General features: G+C 41.7%; 1 protein-coding gene across 6 annotated transcripts in view; it reads left to right on the top strand.

Annotated features, from left to right (window-relative positions):
* The window catches only part of SPTLC3 (serine palmitoyltransferase long chain base subunit 3), a 171,557-nt gene that overhangs the window by 137,308 nt on the left and 13,468 nt on the right, over positions 1-20,781 (top strand). For 5 of the 6 annotated variants that reach the window (XM_058433217.1, XM_058433213.1, XM_058433215.1 and 2 more), the window contains one exon: positions 16,979-17,114. In XM_058433217.1, the coding sequence (XP_058289200.1) occupies positions 16,979-17,114 (136 nt within the window). The remainder of the gene's footprint in view (positions 1-16,978; positions 17,115-20,781) is intronic. The other variant, XM_058433216.1, reaches the window with a different exon arrangement.

The raw sequence follows: 20,781 nt of genomic DNA, 5'->3' as shown, positions 1-20,781 counted from the left end.
TTGAGTCTGCAAATTAGAGCTAAGTCCCCCAATCATTGTGCTGGTACAAGTAGGTCCTCTTCAATCTGGGCTTCCTTTACCCTTTAAAAACTAATTGCTATCAGACCAAGACCTGAGGAGGAAATATTCAATAGAAATACTCCCTAGCAGAGGGCCTCCTCACAATAAATCTTTCTGAGGTTTTAGTTCTTGGATGAGTTGGAAAGTACTCAAAGCTTTCCATCTGTGGGGAAGCTGTTGCCTTGGCTGTAGAATTCTACTTGCACATTACACGCTGCCTTTAGCAGGGTTAGGGAATGAAGGCTTTCAGCTAATGGGATGCTCCTCTTTTCCTTTGGGTTTGGGCCTCTGGGAGAAGGCTCTCCATTCTTGAACTGCAGAAGTGTTGGGTTTTTTATTCATATTTGGTTAAATTATGGTGTTATTATATATATAATAATATATTTGGCTATATAGTGTCATATTTTGTGATGATATTCCCTATTCTAAAATAAAAACTGAGTGTTCTGTTCCTTCATTGTGAAGTCCCTGTTTCTGCTGAGAACATCAGAGAGACTAAAGATGACAATTTGGTTTCTATACCCTGGGAAAGAAAGCATATATTCTGTTCGTTGGAGTAGTTCAGATCATGTTTAAAAACATAGATAAGTAAACAGCTGCTGCTGATCAAATTGTTCCTATCCTCACAAACAAAGGGAATCTCTCTACAAAATTAAAGAAAGCAATCCAGGCCTTCCCTGATTTCCCAGAGACTTGCAGACTGGGCAACAGCTAATCCTCTCATATTTCCCTCACACCTGCCCCTTCACCACACAGACCTTCCTGGCTCCTGACTCCAAACATAGGTCCCCCTGAGCTTTCTGCTACTCGAGCTCATCTCCCAGAGCAGGTGCAGAGCCAGAACTTGAGACAAAGGAAATCTGGACTCAGAACAGCTTGGGGATTCATGCTGGAGTGACCCTTCTAGTTCTTGCCAGCAACCCAGGGAGACCTTCCCTAAACATCTTTTCTAAAATATTTTCCCCTTTCCTGTGAGTTACTCAGTCCACCCCCACAGTCAGTATCATTTTCTTCATAGCACTTAATACCTCCTTGAATATGAATTTTCTTTCTGGGTTAATATCTGTTTTTGCCAGGAGAATACGAGTGCCATGAAGGCAGAGACACTGTCCCCAAACTGAAGTAGTACATGTTGGCTGAATAAATGACCCATTTAGCATCAGCTTTGGCCATATCCCCTCAACTATTCCGCAGGCAGCTTTTCCTCTATCTGGAAGGCTCTCATCCCTCCCCACAATATACTACCCCCATTCATTATCTCCTGAGCCCCTGGCCATCCTTCTAAGCCCTATCTTGATGGCCCCAGTCAGAAAATTATTCTTCCTTCCTTCAGTCCCTTGCAGCTTTTACTTCTATTATGTTAGTCACACACACCCCTAACCCAGCCCTCCAAATAGGTAGTGATTCGTTATTTAATTGCAGCTTAAGCATCAAATACGTGAGTGAATGGGCACCGAATACTATACTTGGGACTAAGCAGATTTTCTGACAAGCTTGGGATCTAGTCAGCATTTATAAACAATTAGAATGTTATTTCTTTAGAGGTTACTCATAGAATTATTTTAGTTCAAATACTGCATTCATAACTGCTTCATGGATGGGTGCATGCATAGGTCAAACTCTACAGCCTCTTTCCCGTTCTTTTGATAAATGCATGGTTTTATATAACATACACTAGGGATTTGTCTAGACACCACCAGATATGGAGGTGAGCTGAGCATGCTGGATAATTCAAGCCAATGCTACTTAAATAGCAGAAGCAAAAATGGAGTTTTTCCTTTAATTATCAAGCAGTTAGTTGAATCTATCGCTCAAAGTTTCCTATAGAGACACAATCTGAAACTCAAAAGTGTATTTGACTTTTTCATACACAGTAATCAGCAGGCACTGGGCAACAGCTAATCCTCTCTATCCAAGTTGAGTATATTTCTAAAATAGAGGAGGGTAGCGTGATTCTTAAGCATCCAAAATGACATTTTCCATCCTCCTTCTCCTCCTCCATCTTAATAATGATTTGCACTTAGGATGTTTTTCAATCAAGAAACTGTTTTTGTGACATTACTTGGTGACTAGTAACGAGAGGTTGAGAAACTAAAACTCCCACAGAAAAATTTGGGTTTTTTTTTTTTTTTTTTTTTTTTACAGACAATGAAAGATAAAGGGGTATTGGGATTTTGAGTCTTTGAAAGTTTTCCATAGTATCCTTCTTCGTGGGGTTGGTATTAGTTAAGGTATGTTACTTGTAACAGACAAATGCCAACAAAACCGTGGCTTGACACAATAGAAATTCATTTTTTCCTAACATAAAGTCCAAAATTGGTGTTTCTGTTGGGCAAGACAGTTCTCTTCCAAGAACCCAGCCTCCTTCCATTTTGTAGCTCCTCCAGCTTCAATATATGGTTTCCAAAGTTGCTGACAAAGGGGTAAGGAGCATGAAGGATTGTGATTGTGCCTGTGACATTTTCAAGGGCCATGGCTGGAAAGGCACATTGCATTTCTGCCCACATTCCATTGGCTGTAACTCGGTCACATGACTTTGCCTAACCACAGAGGAACCTGGGTAATGGAGTTAACTACGTGCCTAGGAGAGGAAATGAGTTTGGTGAGTAGGAACCAGACTTTGCCAAGTACTTAACCTCCACCCAGGACACTCTTTCCTCAGACTTTCTGATTCTTTTCAAATGCTCTCCTATTTTCTTCATAAACAAACTCTTGACCCGGAATAGAATAAAAGTATCTAAGAACAAAAGAAAAATAAAGTCTAAAGGACTGAAGACGGATCTCTCCTCCTTTTTTAGGGACTCTTGGGGCTACTAGTCTGGCTTTTACCACAACTACTTCTAGTTTCTTTTTCACAGGACTCATTCCTAGCACATGGCAGGTATTGCTATCATTGCTGTGATTCTGTTACTCAGTTCCCCAAAGCTGTGTACTTTCTGGAAGCAGAAAATAGACCCTGAGGATAATAATTCCTCAGAAGAAATTAAAATGACATAAAATTGGAGTAGCTCTGGAAGTCATGCCAGAGGAGGGGAGAATGTATATTTTGGAAATAGTAGCATAGACATTAAGGACTTTTTTTCTTTGAAGAGGGGATGTGATGAGACAGAAAATGGCATCATTATCAGAAAACTAAAAATTGCGATTTAAAAACATGAATTGATTAGGCTAATTCTTTGAATTGAACGAGTTTGAGTCTACCCCAGTCACTCACTCAGCTCTCCTTGGGTACTTTTGGGACCATAGACGAAAAGGAAGCTAATAAATTTGAACAGGCATCAAACCTCTGATGTTCATCACATTAGCACCCAGCCCTTGACTAAGGTAACCAGACACGAGACTGAATTCTGAGCCCAGGTAGAGAAATAAAACTAAAGACTTCCTATCAGGATTGAGCTAATATTAGAATATGATTCCGATTAACATCACTTGCATTTTATCTACTTTTGAAAGCCCTAATATCTGTTTGCTTCTGTTATGTCTAGATGGGCAAGTTCACACCAGATAATTCATTCTACAGCATATCTACAGGATTAAAAAAACAGTTCTAAAGTTTAAATTTCCATTTTTTATCCAGTTATTAGGAGAAAAAAGTTGACTAAAATGTCAAGGTCTTTTAAGTTATTAATTTTTGAATTTCTATCGTTTTTATTTACCTTCTGCAGAGAAAAGATAAAGGAAAAAAGAATGACACTTAAAATATAATGTATGTGCACTGAAAATACAACCATGCCTCTTTGTTAAATCACTTTGTGTGAATTATTTCATTTACTCTGATTATTTGTGAAATTTTATCACGAGATTGCCAGGTGAGGTATTGACCCTGCCCCTAACCCATTGTGGACTGGGAGAAAGTGGCACCAGCCCCTTCCAGCTGTGACCTACAACCTTTGCCCTGGTCCCTGCAACAAGGCACACATATTTTTACACTTGAGTTTGATAGGTTTAAAAAAAAACAGGGACTAAGTGGGAAGATGTAGGGCATTGAGGGGGAAAGAAAGGAGTACACTGGGTGATAGAAATTAGCTCTTAAGAAAGGAATTTTCTCTTTCCTACTGTTTATTTTTGGCATGAGATACATTCACAAACTTCTCTCATAAGACATTGATTGTCTTCAGTGCAAACTGTTGGGAGCTGCAAGCTACACTATCCATTCACATCCTCAAACTTATCTTGTGGCTGTTATTGCAGATTAACTCTTCACTCAAATTCTGTCTCTTCTCTAGGGAAGAGGGAATGAAAAGCAAAAAGGAAAAGGACTGTGGTGCGGGTGATAAAACCATGATAATTCACACTTGGTTTAAAAAAAATCTTCTCACATTTCTCAGTGTCTGCCTTGGAAGAGAGTTCACTGAATACAAAACTGGTTTCCTACAACTTTTTTTCTCTCCATCCAACTCAGCCAGGACGCAGTGGTTGCTCCATTTGTCTAAGGTCCCTCAATGAAAACAAGAGGCATCTACAAAAAATTCCACCCAAAATGTACTGCCCGAGGGCCCCAGCATTGAAGGCCCTTGGCATTGCTGACAGAGGAGCTAGCTTCTGATTTCTAAATACATTTGCCACTTGGTTGCCAGCTGGAGAGACCGAAAGAGGCTGAGGGCATGGAGAGCTGCACTTTCTAAATGGTTTCAGGCCCCTGGCATTTCAGCAATAGCTAATACAAAACAGATGTTGGTGCTATGCTCCACTGGCTTTCAACTGAGGGCCTGCCTCAGTCTATGATTAATCACCTGTGCTGGGGGGCAAAAAAGCTCTACCTGGTCTTTTTGCGTGTGTGGACCTAAGGTCAGGGTTAGCAATCAAGGTGACAGACATTGCCTCTCTGCCTTGCTGTTGCTGCTTACCTACATGTGTGACAACTTGGGTTTGTCCAATAAATGCAAAATTAGCCCATGAACTGAACTCAAGAGGGAAAGTTTGCCTGGTTGTGCAGAAATAGCTAGCAAACTGTTCCAGAACCTTCTGCCCCTTCATTTACTTTATGCAAAGAGTTAGCCAAGGGTAGACTTTTATGAAAGCTCAGTAAATTCTGCAGTTGATTTGGGTCTTTAAAAAATTTCCCTAGAAAGAATGTAAAGAGAATCTGTGTGTCTTTTGGATGGCACTGGGGCAAAAGATAGTGCAGCCACTTCCAGCCATCCTACAAACAAGATATCCTTTTATATGAGCCCTACTGGGGCATCCTCTTCACGTGTGCTTCCTCTGTGTGATTGGACTCCGGGATGGGGGAGTGGTGATGTAATACATATGGAATTCCATGTTGGTTCAGTACAAGTGGGAAAGGAAAGAACATTATTCCATCTGTAGCGTCTTCCAGGGTAAAGGGGAGCTGGTATTCCACACTGGCCTTTCTTTTTCCTTCCTACAGCTGGGGAGGATTAGGCAGGTGGATTTGTGCCTGAGGAATCCCAGCGTGTGGGTCTGGGCTAGAGAGATTGTATTCGCTTTCTATTTCTACATTACAAATTACCATAAACTTAGTAATCATTGAATATACCAGTTTCCTTGGGTCAGGAGTCTGGGCACAGTGTATTCTCTGCTTAGGTTCTCATAATGCTGAAATCAAGGTGTCAGCAGCTGCTCTCTTACCTGGAGCTCAGGCACCTCCTCCAAGCTCACATGGCTGTGACAGAATCCAGTCTTTTGGGGCTGTAGGACTGAGATCCCGTTTCCTCTCTGGCTGTCAGTGGGAATGCTCTCAGCTCCTGGTGGCTGTTTACATCTCATGAAGGCCCCTCCATCTTCAAAGCCAGCAACGGAGAGTCTCCCTCACATCAAATGCCCCGCCTCTCTCTCTCTCTCTCTTTGAATCTCTTTTAAAACTTCAGAGATGTTCACCTGTAGCTAAGACCTAATCAGGGCTCTCTTAATTAGGACTTAATTACTGGTGAACATCTCTAAGGTTTTGTGCCCTTTGTAAAATAGGAGGATTTTATGTAGTTAAATTCTCTGTGATCATCTGCTTCAACTTGAGCACTGAGAATGAAAATTATTCTGATAAACATGTAATTCTTAAAAATAGGAATACATGGAGGACATGTCTTGGGCACCAAAAAGACCAAGAAGGGAACCGGGATGGCCAGGTTGGCTGTAGGTGCCGCAGGTCAGTTACGCTGACCAGAGGGACCCAGTTTGAGAGAGCAAATCCAAGTCAGTGAGTCCAGTCTTTGGTTCAAATTAATAGTTTTCAATATTTGTGAACCATAGAGTTTTTCAAATAAATGTGTATGAAAGTATATATATATATATTCTGTAGCACTCAAGTTATGTCAGACACCCTACTAACTGCTTAATATTTAATCCCCATAACAGTATGAAGTGGGCATTATTATTACTATCCTTGTCATGATTCCCATTTTACAAATGAAGAATACAGGTCTCAGAAAGAGGAAGTACCTTGCCCAAGACGGTCGAGTTTACTTTGAACCTAGGAAATTGGCTTCATACTGTTTGAGTGCTTGGCTGAGATGTCATTGTCCTGGGCACAAGGCAAAAGTCTGGGGGGCTTCCCCATCAATTTTTCCCCATACCCTCCTCCCTGAGGCCTGTTCAGTGCATCCTACCCTAGCAAAGCTCTGGAAACCAAAAGGTTTTAATTCTGCAGGCAGCTGCCTTGGATGGGGCTTCCTGGTGGCCACCTTCATTTGCATGGTTTCTCAGAGCCCTTTCAAGGAACCACATTAACACAATTACTCAGCCTAGTATCTGTCTTTTGCCAATTCCTTTGTCTTCTTGCCACAAATTGAAACAGTTGTCGACACAGCTCCTCGCCCATTTCAGACATTTGCTGCCACCTTGGCTTCCTGACTAGTCTTGCTACCTCCAGTTTTTCCCTCATCCTGATCCATGCACTATACACCATGAGCTTTGTCTTCCTAACCCCCTCAGAACATGTCATGTTTACTTACAATGCTTCCAGGGCTCTCTAATACCCATCAAAAAATTGTGACTCTCAAGGTGGCATTTTTAGCTTATGATGATCTAACTCTACTCATCTTTCCCATGACTGGAACCCAAACATTCTAGGCAAGTACTCATCCCTCTCCTCCCCATCCCCAAACTTGTGTCCACAAGATGTTAAGTTACCATCTCTAGGTCTCCTTCAAACTCTCAGAGCACTTCTTTTATTGGGCACTTGATTTTCTAATCTTCTGTTATGATTAATTTTTCTAGTTTATAAGACCCTTGAAAATAGTGGACACACTGATATTTTAATCTTCCATTGAACACAACAGCCACTTACAAATAATAGGTACTAAGTAAGTAGATGCTGAATCAATCATCCTCCCAAAAGTCCTGAGAAATAGATGTAGTAGCTATTACTATCACCCCCATTTGACAGATCAGTAAATTGAGGCTTAGAGATGATGAGTGACTTGCTCATCTCTATAGATACAGAGGCAGATAGAACCTAACACACAAATCTATTGACTGAGGACAAAAATTTCTTGAGGCTGAATTATTCTCTGGTGTCTTCAGTTATCATCAATCATTATTTTTAGAGAATCAACAAACACAATATAATTTGTTACTTTCAGCAGTGGTTCTTAACTGGAGGTACACACCACAGTTACCCAGTGAGTTTTTCTGAAAGGTCCAACCTAGTCCTTCTGGAGCAGAATGTCTGCAGAGGGAGGTCTACTATGTGTGTGTGTGTGTATATATATATATATACACATAGATTTTTTTGAGATGGAGTCTTGCTCTGTCACCCAGGCTGGAGTGCAGTGGCGCAATCTTGGCTCACTGCAAGCTCCACCTCCTGGGTTCACGCCATTCTCCTGCCTTAGCCTCCTGAGTAGCTGGGACTACAGGCACCCGCCACCACGCCCCGCTAATTTTTTTGTATTTTTAGTAGATACGGGGTTTCACCATGTTAGCCAGGATGGTCTTGAGCTCCTGACCTTGTGCTCCACCTGCCTCAGCCTCCCAAAGTGCTGGGATTACAGTTGTGAGCCACCGCACCTGGCCTACTATGTGTATTCTTGAAAAAAAAATTCTAGAAGACTCTGATGTGTTTCTCTGGTTAAGAATCACTGATTTTGAGGCAAGAGAAAGAAATAAAGGGCATCCAAATAGGAAGAGAGGAAGTCAAACTATTTCTGCAGACAACATGATTCTATATCTAGAAAACCCCATAGTACTGGCCCCAAAGCCCCTCCAGCTGATAAAAACGACTTCGGCAAAGTTGCAGGAAACAAAATCAATGTATTAAAATCACTAACATTTCTATACACCAACAACAGCAAAACTGAGAGCCAAATTAGAAAAGAATCCCATTCACAATTGCCACAAAAAGAATAAAATACCTTGGAATAGAGCTAACCAGAGAGGTGAAAGATCTCTACAATGAAAATTACAAAACACTGCTCAAAGAAACCAGAGAAGACACAAACAAATGGAAAAATATTCCATGTTCATGGATAGGAAGAATCAACATCATTAAAACGGCCATACTGCCCAAAGCAATTTACAGATTCAGTTCCATTCCTATCAAACTACCAATGACATTCTTTATAAAACTAGAAAAAAAGAAGATTTTAAAATTTATATGGAACCAAAAAAGAGCCCAAATAGCCAAGGAAATCCTAAGCAAAAAGAACAAAGCTGGAGGCATCATGTTACCCAACTTCAAACTATACTACAAGGCTGCAGTAACCAAAACAGCATGATACTGGTAAGAAAACAGGCACATAGACCAATGGAACAGAATAGAGTGCTCAGAAATAAGACTGCATATCTACAACCATCTGATCTTCGACAAACTTGACAAAAACAAGTAATGGGGAAAGGACTCCCTATTTAATAAATAATCAGCATCATTTATTAAATAGGGACAAATATAAATAATTCTGCCATAAAGCCACATACATGCAAATGTTCCTTGCAGCACTATTCACAATAGCAAAGACATGGAGTCAACCTAAATCCTTATCAATGACAGGCTGAATAAAGAAAATTTGGTACATATACACCATGGAATAGTATGCAGCCATAAGAAAGAATAAGATCATGTCTTTTGCAGGAACATGGATGGAGCTGGAGGCCATTATCCTTAACAAACTAACACAGGAACAGAAAACCAAATACATGTTCTTACTTATAAGTGGGAGGTAAATGATAAGAATTTATGAACACAAAGAAGGAAACAACAGACACTGGGGTCTACTTGAGGGAGGAGGGTGGGAGGAGGGTGGGAGGAGGGAAAGGAGCAGAAGAGAGAACTATTGTACTGGGCTTAATATCTGGATGATGAGATAATATGTACAACAAACCCCCATGACATGTATTTACCTATGTAACAAATCTTCACGTGTACCCCGAAACTTAAAATTAAAATAAAAAAAAAAGAATCACTGATTTACAAGGGTTCCCAGAAGGCCCTCAGCTTCCCATATTATCTCATTTAATGTGTAAAATTACATAATTAATGGCTTGCTAAAATATTACTCTCTATTTAAATGCAAAGTAATATTATATCTTATCATTCATTTTATAAGTATTCAGGAAGCAGTAATACTATGCAAATGTCTACATCTGTCTCATGGCACCTGTTTTTGGTTATATATTATTTGATATCTGCCTTGTCTCCTGTTAGATCATTTGTTCCAAACAGTGTCAGAAATTTTTCATCTTCCATTGCCACCTCAGCAGCTGGCCTGGCTCCTGTAGATAGTGAGTACTTTTCATTTGTGAAGCGTATAACTCCGTGAATGATGGAATTCACTCCTCATCATGAGCGAGTTTACCAGTTTTTCCAAAGAGCCAACTTTCATAATCTCCTAGGCACTGCCAATTTCCAGGTCAGCTGGGTAATGCCTTCATGATCTCCAAGCCTCTGTTTCCTCATCTGTGAAGTGGGCCCAAAAAGCCAGTTCCTGGCTCACAGTAGGTGCACAAGAAATGTCCATTCTCATCCTTGCTTGGGGATTAAATAGCTAACAGTGTATGTGAGCAGCTGGTGGGAGGTGGAGGCAGGGTGTTTTCCCAGGGCCCTGGAAATCAGGCCATGCCGATGGCTGCCCACCCCTGATGTCCAGCCTGCTCCTGCATGCATTCCACAGGGGCAAGACTGAGCAGCCTGGAGAGCCCTTGGAACACGTGTATGCGACTATAAAACATGCTATAGCCCTGGAATCCCGACATCAAAAGGGAGAGCTTCAGTGCCTGATAAAAATGTGCATTCCTCTTAGCAAACCACTCCAAATGCTCTTTTCTCCACCCCACTGGGAAGCTTGTCAGTGCTAATGTGATTCTTATGATTCTTGCTGCTCTGTAGCCTCTTGATCTTTACCGAGATCTCTCTGCCCCTGAGTGTGTTGGAAACAAAATGTCCTGTCTGGTGTTCAGTGCTTAAAATAACAGACGCTGACTTCCTCCTGTCCATTGAAACTTTACTCCAAGGTCTCTCCCCATCACCCTCTGCCCCCTCGCCAAGCCAGGGGAAAAAGCCCAGGGTAAATTGGCAGATAGAGAAGCAGGGAGGGGCAGGGGAAATTAGGCATTCTTAGACCACTGCAGGCATTCTTTAATATCAATTTGATTTTCCCTGGGTTAATTTTTCAGAAATAGCAACTTCTTAAAATGTGAGAAATGTTTTATGGAATGTGACTTCCCATCTCTAAAGACAAGGACCTCGTTTTCCAAGCAATGCTGCCTAGGAGCATGTTTGAGGTCATGCAGTCTGTATTCTGGACAGTGGTCGTATGCTAAATAATTTAAGGAGGGAATGAGCTGGGTATATTTCTGAACATATATTTTCAAGCCTGGGAAATAATAAAATAAGTCATCCCATGGTATCTGGGCATATTCATGTTTTTTGTTAGAAAATGAGATTGCAAAGTCTGCAGAAAATAGACTGGGACAATGGTATTGGCTCACGAACTCACAAACTCGTCAACGCCATCTCTTTTGCTTAGGATTACGGGGGCAATGCTTTCTCTTTTTTTGCACGCCAATGGTTTGACAGAGAAGAAATTTTCCTTAAGACAGGTCATTCTGGTAGTTTCCACCATCTGTAATTCCTTCTGGGCCTCTGGGAGACTGAGTTGTCCTAAACATATTTTTGGAAATGCCACTGACCATTGTTTTTATTAGGCAACTGCAAAGCTTTGTAGTAAGAGGATTTGTGTTTTATTTGTTTTTCTTCCCCTGACCCAGCTGGTTTTGTTTTAACAGCATTGGAGGGGAGGTTAAAGTATTTGTGGCCTCTGTTAACCTAGCCTATCTCTCAAAGCCAGCAAAGCCAGAAATCAGAAGAGATAGAACAGGAACAGACAGGTCATCAGCCAGGAAAGGTTCACCCTTGATTTAACCACCTTCATGAGAGGGGTGGGGTTGACAGGGAGGTTGATCTTAAGATGAGTGAAAGCTTTGGAGCATGTAGCTGTCGGGAGAGCAGGTCACCCCCACAAAAAGGTATCTCAGGAACCTGAGCACTCAGGAACTGCTGGGAAGTAATCATGCCAAACAAAAGGCTACCACATACGCCCATTTTTATTTGCCACATCCGGTGAAGGAGCACAGCTCAGCCAGGCTGCAATCAGATACCCAGAAAAGGCCATGCATGGCCCTAGGGGTGGACCAGAAATGGCAGCTATTTCTGAGACATCCCAGTCTGCTTGGCCAAACCTTGTTAAAACCAAAACTCATGCCAGGTCCCATCCCCAGAGATCCTGATTTAATGGGTCTGGGGTGCAGCCTGGACATAAGGTTTGCCAAGCTCTCCAGATGACTGTGAGGTGGCACTGAGGCTGCAGAGAACTATTGCCCAGCAGAAAATGGCAATTCCCCTTTCAAGGACCTACCAAATGCCAGATGCAGTACTAAACACTTTTCCCACATTAATTTCTTGATTTCTCCCAATTTTCCTGTAAGATAAGCTTATCTCTAATTTACAGCTAAAACTGAGAATTTTAGATTTTAGGCTGTCCAGGTAGAGTTTGATTCCCATTCCACTTAACTCCAAAGCCTATTCCTTTTCCACTCAACAGCCTCCTCAGAGAATCCAAAATACGACAAAATAAACACTTACGGAAACTCTCCAGAGGTCTACATAAGAGATTATTTCATTCACTTATTTACGTGAGTAGGGACTCTCCCTGACTTCTGTGTAATATGTAGAAGAAAGATCAGAAACTACTTAATTGGAGACTCTGAGTGTCTTGAAGGGGATGTGGCCGCAGTGCCCAATCTCCAAAGCTTCCCTTTGCCATCCTAGCATGGCTGTCCCTGTACAAAAGGACATGCACCAAATATTGCTTCTACTTTTGCAAATCACTCTTCAAGCAAGAATCTCAAAGCCCAACATAATTAATAAAATCATTTGCATCCTGTTTAGATGAGTAGTGTTTTATATGTACAAATTCCACCTCTGTCCCCAGGCCTTCCAAGAGTATGAGAATGTTTCCAATTTTAAAGAATGAGCAATAGAGTAATTGAAAGGAGCTGTATCTTGGCAAACGCAAAAGACCTCAAAGGCATTTGTAGTAACCTATATGAGAAAGCGTGGCAACCACAAAGTGTGTCATAATGGCTTGTCAGCCATGCTGTGCTAAATGGTTTAAAGATAGGAAAGATAGGGAAGAATAAAACATTTAGTTCTTAAGAGTCCGATACCCCTGGATATCATCTGTTTGGTCAAGTCTCTGAAGGATCTGGAAGCAGTGAAATGGTGACATTAGCTGATGATCCAGTTTCTTGGGTTAATCAAGGAAGTAGGGACAGCCGGGGCCAATTAAGTAGCTAGGCAGCCAATGATAGATGAATCTTTATAGGCAAGCACAAAGATAATGCCATTGGGAAAAGCAATTGAAGTCATTCAGGCACTTCCAGGCCAGGAAATCCTTCTAGTGTTCAAGGGGGAACATGTAGGAATCATCAGGCCCAGCCTGATGAAGTCATCTGTTCATTGTGTAGCTAATGATCCGCAAAAGTGCTGAATGCACACAGGGACAGGCCATATGGAATACATTTTGGTGGCTGAGATGTATCTCTGTGCCTTGATTTCAATCACCTTTAAAATAATCCTTACCATAGCCCTCTTTTCCTTTCCTTCTGTCCACAATCTCCCCCTACTCCTTATGTTCTTAACTCTCTAAACACAGTTTCAATGTATGGGTGATTTTTCTTAAGTAAGGCAAATATTCTCCTTCTTAATTTCTAGTCCTGCACTTCCAATAGGCTCTGCAAACATACAAGTTTCCAAGGGACACATCAGCATGTTATAAAATTCCTTTTTTTTTTTTTTAGCACAAAGGAGACTGTGTCTAAGCATATATATATATATATACACAGATGTTTCTACACATCTCTGGATTTCTTACTTGTGTTCACATTGCAAATTTAGAATTGGGGATTTTGAAAGGAATATGAACTAAGAAACCATATTTGGAACTACCTGTTTCTTTCTTTAAAACCAGAGTTCCATCCAGGGACTCCAAAGTAAAGGTTGTCAATGAGTTATCATGTTGATAAAACCAAGGAACACTATGTCTGGCTTTGTTTTCTCCCTCTCTGGTTGCTGCTATTTTTTTCTCCCTTTCAGATTCATCCTACTCCTACTCCTTCCAATCATTAAATGTGGGATTCTTCAATTCCTGTAGTCTCACCTCATTTTTTCTTTTTTAGACAATCCATTCATCTTTCCAGCCTCATCTTGTCCCAGCCTCAACCACATCTTGCCTTGTTCACAACTTCTGTGTTCTTCTACAAATCACAAGACCATTGCACCTGTTTCCTAAGCCTGGAATACTCTCCTCTAGCTTTTTGTGTGGTTAATACTTGCTTATCCTTCGGATCTTTGTTCATTCATCATTTATTGATTTTTTTCAGATTTGGTCCAGTCCCCCTCTTATGAGCTCTCATAACACCAGATAACATTTCTCTACACTGCACATCAGAGTTGCAATTTTACATCCATTTGTGTGATTATTTTATTAATGTCTGTTTCTCTCACTAGACTATAAGCTCATCTGTTTTTATATCTTACTATTCCTATTATTAGTGACTCATCTTGCACTGCCCACCTCTCTTCTTTATAGGTTGCCACAGCTTCTACCAACCAATGGCTTACTCTGTCTCACAGATTCTGCTAATAAGCTTTTTTTCTGTGTCTTTCAATTTCTACTCTTACCACCAACTAAAGTTTACTACCATCCTCTCTAAATTTTTCACATCCACACTGTAATAGCAAGAAGATCTGGTTTGTTTAATTTATATTTATTGTCTCTTTATCAAAGCTCCTGTGATAGACCAATGTATGGCTTCCTTGCTAACACCCAAGTGGACTGCCTTCGGGTCAAGGGCGTGCTCCATTCATTGTCTGTGGTCAGGATAGAGGGGCTGAGATGTAAGCGTCCCTAAGAAAGAACGATAAGCCAGATGCTCTCTCCATCACAACCTGCCTGCTGGGAGCTGACAGAGTTGGGGAGGGATCATCCTTGAGAACTGGAGTTGGGATAAAGAAAGTGACAGAAAACAAGCATGGACAATTGAGGCATTTAGCATCCTGCTCCTTGGTCTGTGTTCCGCTCAACTACATCTCCATTTCTCTGCATATACCGTATTGTTAACACAATTAAGGTGTCACAGAAGTTAAGTTCATTTAGGCCTGATGAGCAAAGGAAAACTTAAAGGAATATTTGAAGTATTTTGGGAGTGATACAGCCTAGTGAAAAAATGCTAGATGTCTGGGTAAAGAAAGTGCCCTTTGGGAGCTTGCCTACATCTGGTTCACCCTCACTCCTTGGACACAGCCCTTCAGGACCTCTACCTAAAATGAAGGGGGCCCTAGACTCCAACCTAGCGATATCCTACACTAGTGAAACCTTACCCAACCGCTCACAACATGAGGCCGTCAAACACTTGCTCAGCCTTCAACTCTCAACTGCCTCTACTAAAAAAAAAAGATATAATCATAATCCAAACAGCTGGCAGAAATGAGAGTTTTATTGATCTTCAGAAGAACCAATGACCACCATCCCTTACCTGGCAGAGCATTATAGTGGAGGGGCTAACAACACAGATTCTGGAATCTAGGATTCTAGAATCCAATTCTGGCTTGGCCACCTACCAACTATGTAAATTTGCGTAAGTCACTTGGCTTCTCCTTGTGTATAGCATAGGATCACAGTTCTTACACCAATTTGGTTGTTGTGACTACTAAATCAATAAATGTCAAGAGCTTATAACAGTGGTGACATGACATATGGGTGAGCTGTAATTATTGTTATTGTTATTATTATTGTCCTTTAGAGGCTACCTGATCCAATTAGTAGCCACCACCTGAATTACTCAGGACACATTTGGTTATAGGAGGCAAAAGAGGAAATGTATTGGCTGACACAGCAGGGAAGCCCAAAAAAATGGTCTGGCACAGCTGGACCCAAAGGTTCAGATGATGCCATCAGGAACTCTCAGTGTCCTGCACAGTGGCTTCTGTGTGAGTCAATATCATTCTCAAGCAGGCTTCCTCCAGGTGAGGACAAATATGTAGCTTGATAATTATCTCATGCTTAGACTTCTTCCCCAGTGGATCTAAAAGAAAGACTCAAATAGTCCCCAGTTGTGCTCCATCATCAAACCAATAATCAGGGGGATGAAGTATTCCAACTGATTAAGACTGGCCCTCACACTACCTTGTAGAAAAGAGGAGAGGCAGGGCCAACCCTACTCAAACAGTATGGTTCTTGGAGGAGGATGCTGAGCACAAGATGCCCACTGCTCGACCTTTTGAAAAGGCACAATCTGGGGCCATTTCTCTAAGAAGGGACTAGATGACTGTGATTGACATGTTTACTGAAATGTTTACCCTATTTCCATCTGAAGCATTATAAACACCCATGAGTGATGTTCAAAATATTGTATAACCTGTAGAGCAGAATCTCTGACCAGTTCGTCTGAACATCTCACCACTCAGAATGGAGGTCCGCTAAAGACGACCAGTAAGACGAAAGACTGTAGTGGCACCTTCCTGCCGAATGGCAATCCTGCATCAAATGCAAACTTTGGGCTCATTTCTAGGGGACTTCAGTGTTTAATCCTATTCATTCTTATTGAGCAAACACTATTTAGCTTTGGCTGGCTTACTTACCCACCTGTTTTGAAGCAGAACCCGAGTAGACAGGCATCTTCAGGATGGGACTTTCTGCTCTTTCATCACTTTTTCATCTCACATGCATGAACTCTGCACTGGGACACACACTTAGGACACAGGCTATAAGAGCTGAAGCACCAATAACCTTGACATGGACCCATGTATGTACTTTGCTTGTCTTTCTCTTCTGGGCCAATGTTGTCCTTTTTTCTGGCTCGGGAAAGCAGGGGTCCCCCTCTTTCCTCCCTTCTATTAGTCTACCACCAAATGCCTCAAAAAACAGCCCTGATCTCAGCAGGACTTATCTTTGTCTACGCTATCCCTACAAATTCAGATTGGGTAAAGGATCCTTTGATTAGAGATTTAAATGAGGGACAATTTAATGAGCCAATTCAGCTTAGCTAAAAAGCATCTACCAATATCTGCTATGAAGTGTGGGGGCGGGTGGGGGAAGTGGTTATGTTCCTTCTGATCACACTCCCTTCTCTTGAGTTGATGTTTTTAAGGTACTTTGCACAGAGTCTATACAAAATAGATACCTCCCCTGCCTCCCACCAGTCCTCTAGCGTATCCTGGCTTCAGTTGCTTGCAGCACCTCGTAGCACCCTCCACCTCCCTTCCTGCCTTCCAGGCTCAAGGCAGTACCTGGGCATCAGTGCCCACACCTACTCCCCAGGAGATATCTCCCTTCCCTACTTCTTCCTCCCAGCTAGTGCTGCTGGCCTGCAGAAGGACTTAAAGATGCTTGCCAAGTTGACCTGACCTTTACTTCCCTCTTTCTACTGGGAATTGATGGATTTCACGCCTGTCTCTTTTCAGGGCTGCAGAGAGTACAGCGACTTGCGAAAAACACAAGATACTTCAGACAAAGACTGCAGGAAATGGGATTCATTATCTATGGCAATGAGAATGCTTCTGTTGTTCCTCTGCTTCTTTATATGCCTGGTAAAGTAGCGTAAGTATCCAAGGCATCTCATAATCACACCTAAACCCCAAGGTGACCTAAGATGGCTTTTTGACACAGGCATTAGATTATGCATTTGGAATGGGGTGAGTGAGTTCAGAATTCACTCGTACGGCTTCTCAGAAGCCACCTGCCAGTCTATCTCCTAGACCCTTCCCACAGGTCTTATAGAAAGGGAACCAAAGGTGCTAAGACTGAGCTCTCTCCCTAAATTCAAGTTCTGTAAATTTAGGGAAATCACTTATCTCCCTCAGCCTCACCTGTAAATTAAGCACAATCCTGAGCCTCCTTCTGACCCAAGATCGTTCTCAGGGAGAACTTCTGAAGATCATCTCTCCCCATATTACCATAAAAACAATGTGATCAGGCTCTGTGCTTTCTCCCATTGAACTCTGCAGCCATCCTCAGAAGAGGACATTCTCATTTCAAGCATGGGGAAGCTGAGGCTGACAGCAGTTAAGCAACCTGCCCAAAGTCACACAAGTCAAACAGCAGTAAAACTAAGATGCAAAAACCCAAACTGAGGCTCACATTGAAGCTCATGCTCAGTTTCTCATGCCTTTACTGTGAACCTGTTTGGGGGTTGTTTACTTGATTGCAACTTTGAAACAGCATTAGCAACAACTGCATAAAGAGGAAAACATGACTTTTTGTCAGTTTGGCAGGGACAATTTTATACATGAGCCCTTCTCCAACCTGCTAGAGACTAACGTAATTAGACTAATTATATGTTGTTAAAAGGAGGTTGACGGTCAGGGCACAGTGGCTCATGCCTGTAATCCCAGCACTTTGGGAGGCTGAGGCAGGTGGATCACCTGAGGTCAGGAGTTCGAGACCAGCCTGGCCAACATGGTGAACCCCTGTCTCTACTAAAAATACAAAAATTAGGTGGGCATGGTGGTGCATGCCTGTAGTCCTAGCTACTAGGGAGGCTGAGGCAGGAGGATCACTTGACCCCAGGAAGCAGAGGTTGCGTGAGCAGAGATTGTGCCACTGCACTCCAGCCTAGGTGACTGGGTGACAGAATGAGACCCTGTCAAAAAAAAAAAAAGGAAGTTAACTAAAATCCTTTCTCAAGGTAAAATGTTTATTTTTGTCTCTGACTAAGCACATGATAGAAATTCATGTTCAACATACTATGCATCAGATTCTAGTGGTCCTAACTCCCCTCCAATGTAACCCATTGCTGGAACTTTCTGTTTGACTCTCTAATAGCCTGACTAGATTGGCAGAGTACTTGAAGTATAGAAAAGTACCAATAAAAGAGGTTTGGGTCTTACTTGTGAAAACTCATGGAGGGCAAGACTGAGTTATAAGTTCCTAAAAGACTGATTCTTCAGAGTATGCTCTTGGGTCATTTTACCATAGCAAAATCACAAGGGGACATGAAGGCTGGGTGCGGTGGCTCATGCCTGTAATCCCATCACTTTGGGAGGCCCAGGCAGGCAGATCACGAGGTCAGGAGATCGAGACCATCCTGGCTAACACGGTGAAACCTCGTCTCTATGAAAAATATAAAAAATTAGCCGGGCATGGTGGTGGGTGCCTGCAGTCCCAGCTACTCGGGAGGCTGAGGCAGGAGAGTGGCATGAACCTGGGAGGTGGAGCTTGCAGTGAGCGGAGATCGCACCACTGCACTCTAGCTGGGGTGACAGAGCGAGACTCCGTCAAAAAAAACACACACACACACACACACACACGAGTTTTTTAGCATGCCACATCATTCCCACCAGTCGGGGGTCAGGAAAACAGTGCATGAAGTGTCTGAGGACATAATATGCTACAGAAATGTTATATATAGTGCTGCTCTGTGATAATGTCAAGGAGGGGTGACAATGGTGATTGAACGTAGCAGACAATTCAAAGATCTTTAACCATCTGGTTTTTGAAGGCACATACACACACATACACACACACACAGACACACATACACACACATACACACACATACACACACACACAGACACACATACACACACATACACACACACACATACACACACATACAGACACACGATTGAACGTAGCAGACAATTCAAAGATCTTTAACCATCTGGTTTTTGAAGGCACATACACACACATACACACACACACAGACACACATACACACACATACACACACATACAGACACACATACACACACATACACACACACACAGACACACATACATTTATTCAAAATGATTGGGGAAATGATGTGTGTTGGAAGAAATATTCCAAACTTGGCTCAGGTTTATCTAATATTTTATCATTAGCTCAAAAGAAGGCACTGAAAATAAACTTGTCCAAGGTATAAAACACATAATTCTGGAATGTTACTTACAGTGACAGTAGGGAGTGTTCTGGATAGTTCCAACTTTAATAATAAAAGCCAGAAGTAGAATCCCAACAGGTTGGAAAAATGAACCAACCCAATGAGAAGAATCCGTGAGTAGTGAAAACAAATGCATGTAACTTCAAGAATTCATACAATATGCTATGAACAATTGCTTCATATAAAAGTTATGCTCTATGGTGTGATGAAAAGTTTGGAATCAAAAAGAAATTTGATTCTTCCTCTTCCTAGCTGGGGATTCTTGGACAAGTTACTCAGCTCTCTGAAGCCCCAGTTTTCTCATTTATAAAACGGGATATGATAGTATCTATTTCATAAGGTTACTGTGAAGATTAAACAAGATGATGTCCATACAGCATTTGGCATGTTACCTCTTATATAAGAGCTATTCAGTGTTAGCTGTCATTATTAATAGCATTAATTAATAAAGTCATTAATAATGTCATTTTTAGTAATGTGTACAAAGTACTGAATATAGTAGTTGGCATGCCATAAGCATTCAATCAGTGGTAGCCATTTCACTACTACTGCTCTGCAACGATGATGATCATTATCAGTTTCAACTGAGTGCAAGGTTGAATCACCATGGTTGCATGGCTCTCCAAAATAATCATTAGAATTCTTGGTTGCATTACTAAAAAGAAAACGTCCAGAAAAAATAGTAGGTAAAGATCCTGCTACACTCTTCTTCCATATTGCTGTATTAGATGCTGGATAATATGTCAAACCATCTTGTTTCTTTCAACTTAAGATTGTTTTTTAAGAAGAGCTAATATCACAGAGCACTAAATATATGATAAGTAAGGCTATTAGACCTCAGTGTTTACCCATGGAGGGTAGGATGTTTAGCCCTTAGTTTATAAATGAAGATGCTAAGACTTAGAAAGGTCAAATTACTTTCTAAAGCCAGGTGCGGTGGCTCATGCCTGTCATCCCAACACTTTAGAAGCCTGAGGCAGATGGATCACCTGAGGTCAGGAGTTTGAAACCAGCCTGGCCAACATGGTGAAACCCTGTTTCTACTAAAACTACCAAAAAAAAAAAAATTAGCTGGGCATGGTGGCAGGCACCTGTACTCCCAGCTACTTAGGAGACTGAGGCAGGAGAATCGCTTGAACCCGGGAGGTGGAGGTTGCAGTGAGCCGAGATCACACCACTGCACTCCAGCCTGGGCAACGAGAGTGAAACTCCGTGTCAAAAAAAAAAAAAAAAACATTACTCTCTAAGACTCACACAGGTTGTAAGCAGCAGAGACCAGAATTCAAAGCCAGTTCCATTTGCTTCATAAACTAGAGCTCTTTTGAACACAACATAACCTCTCA

This window comes from Hylobates moloch, unplaced genomic scaffold (genome assembly GCF_009828535.3).
Source record: "Hylobates moloch isolate HMO894 unplaced genomic scaffold, HMol_V3 SCAFFOLD_21, whole genome shotgun sequence".
Lineage (NCBI taxonomy): Eukaryota > Metazoa > Chordata > Mammalia > Primates > Hylobatidae > Hylobates > Hylobates moloch.
This window is presented reverse-complemented; position numbering and strand designations above follow the sequence as displayed.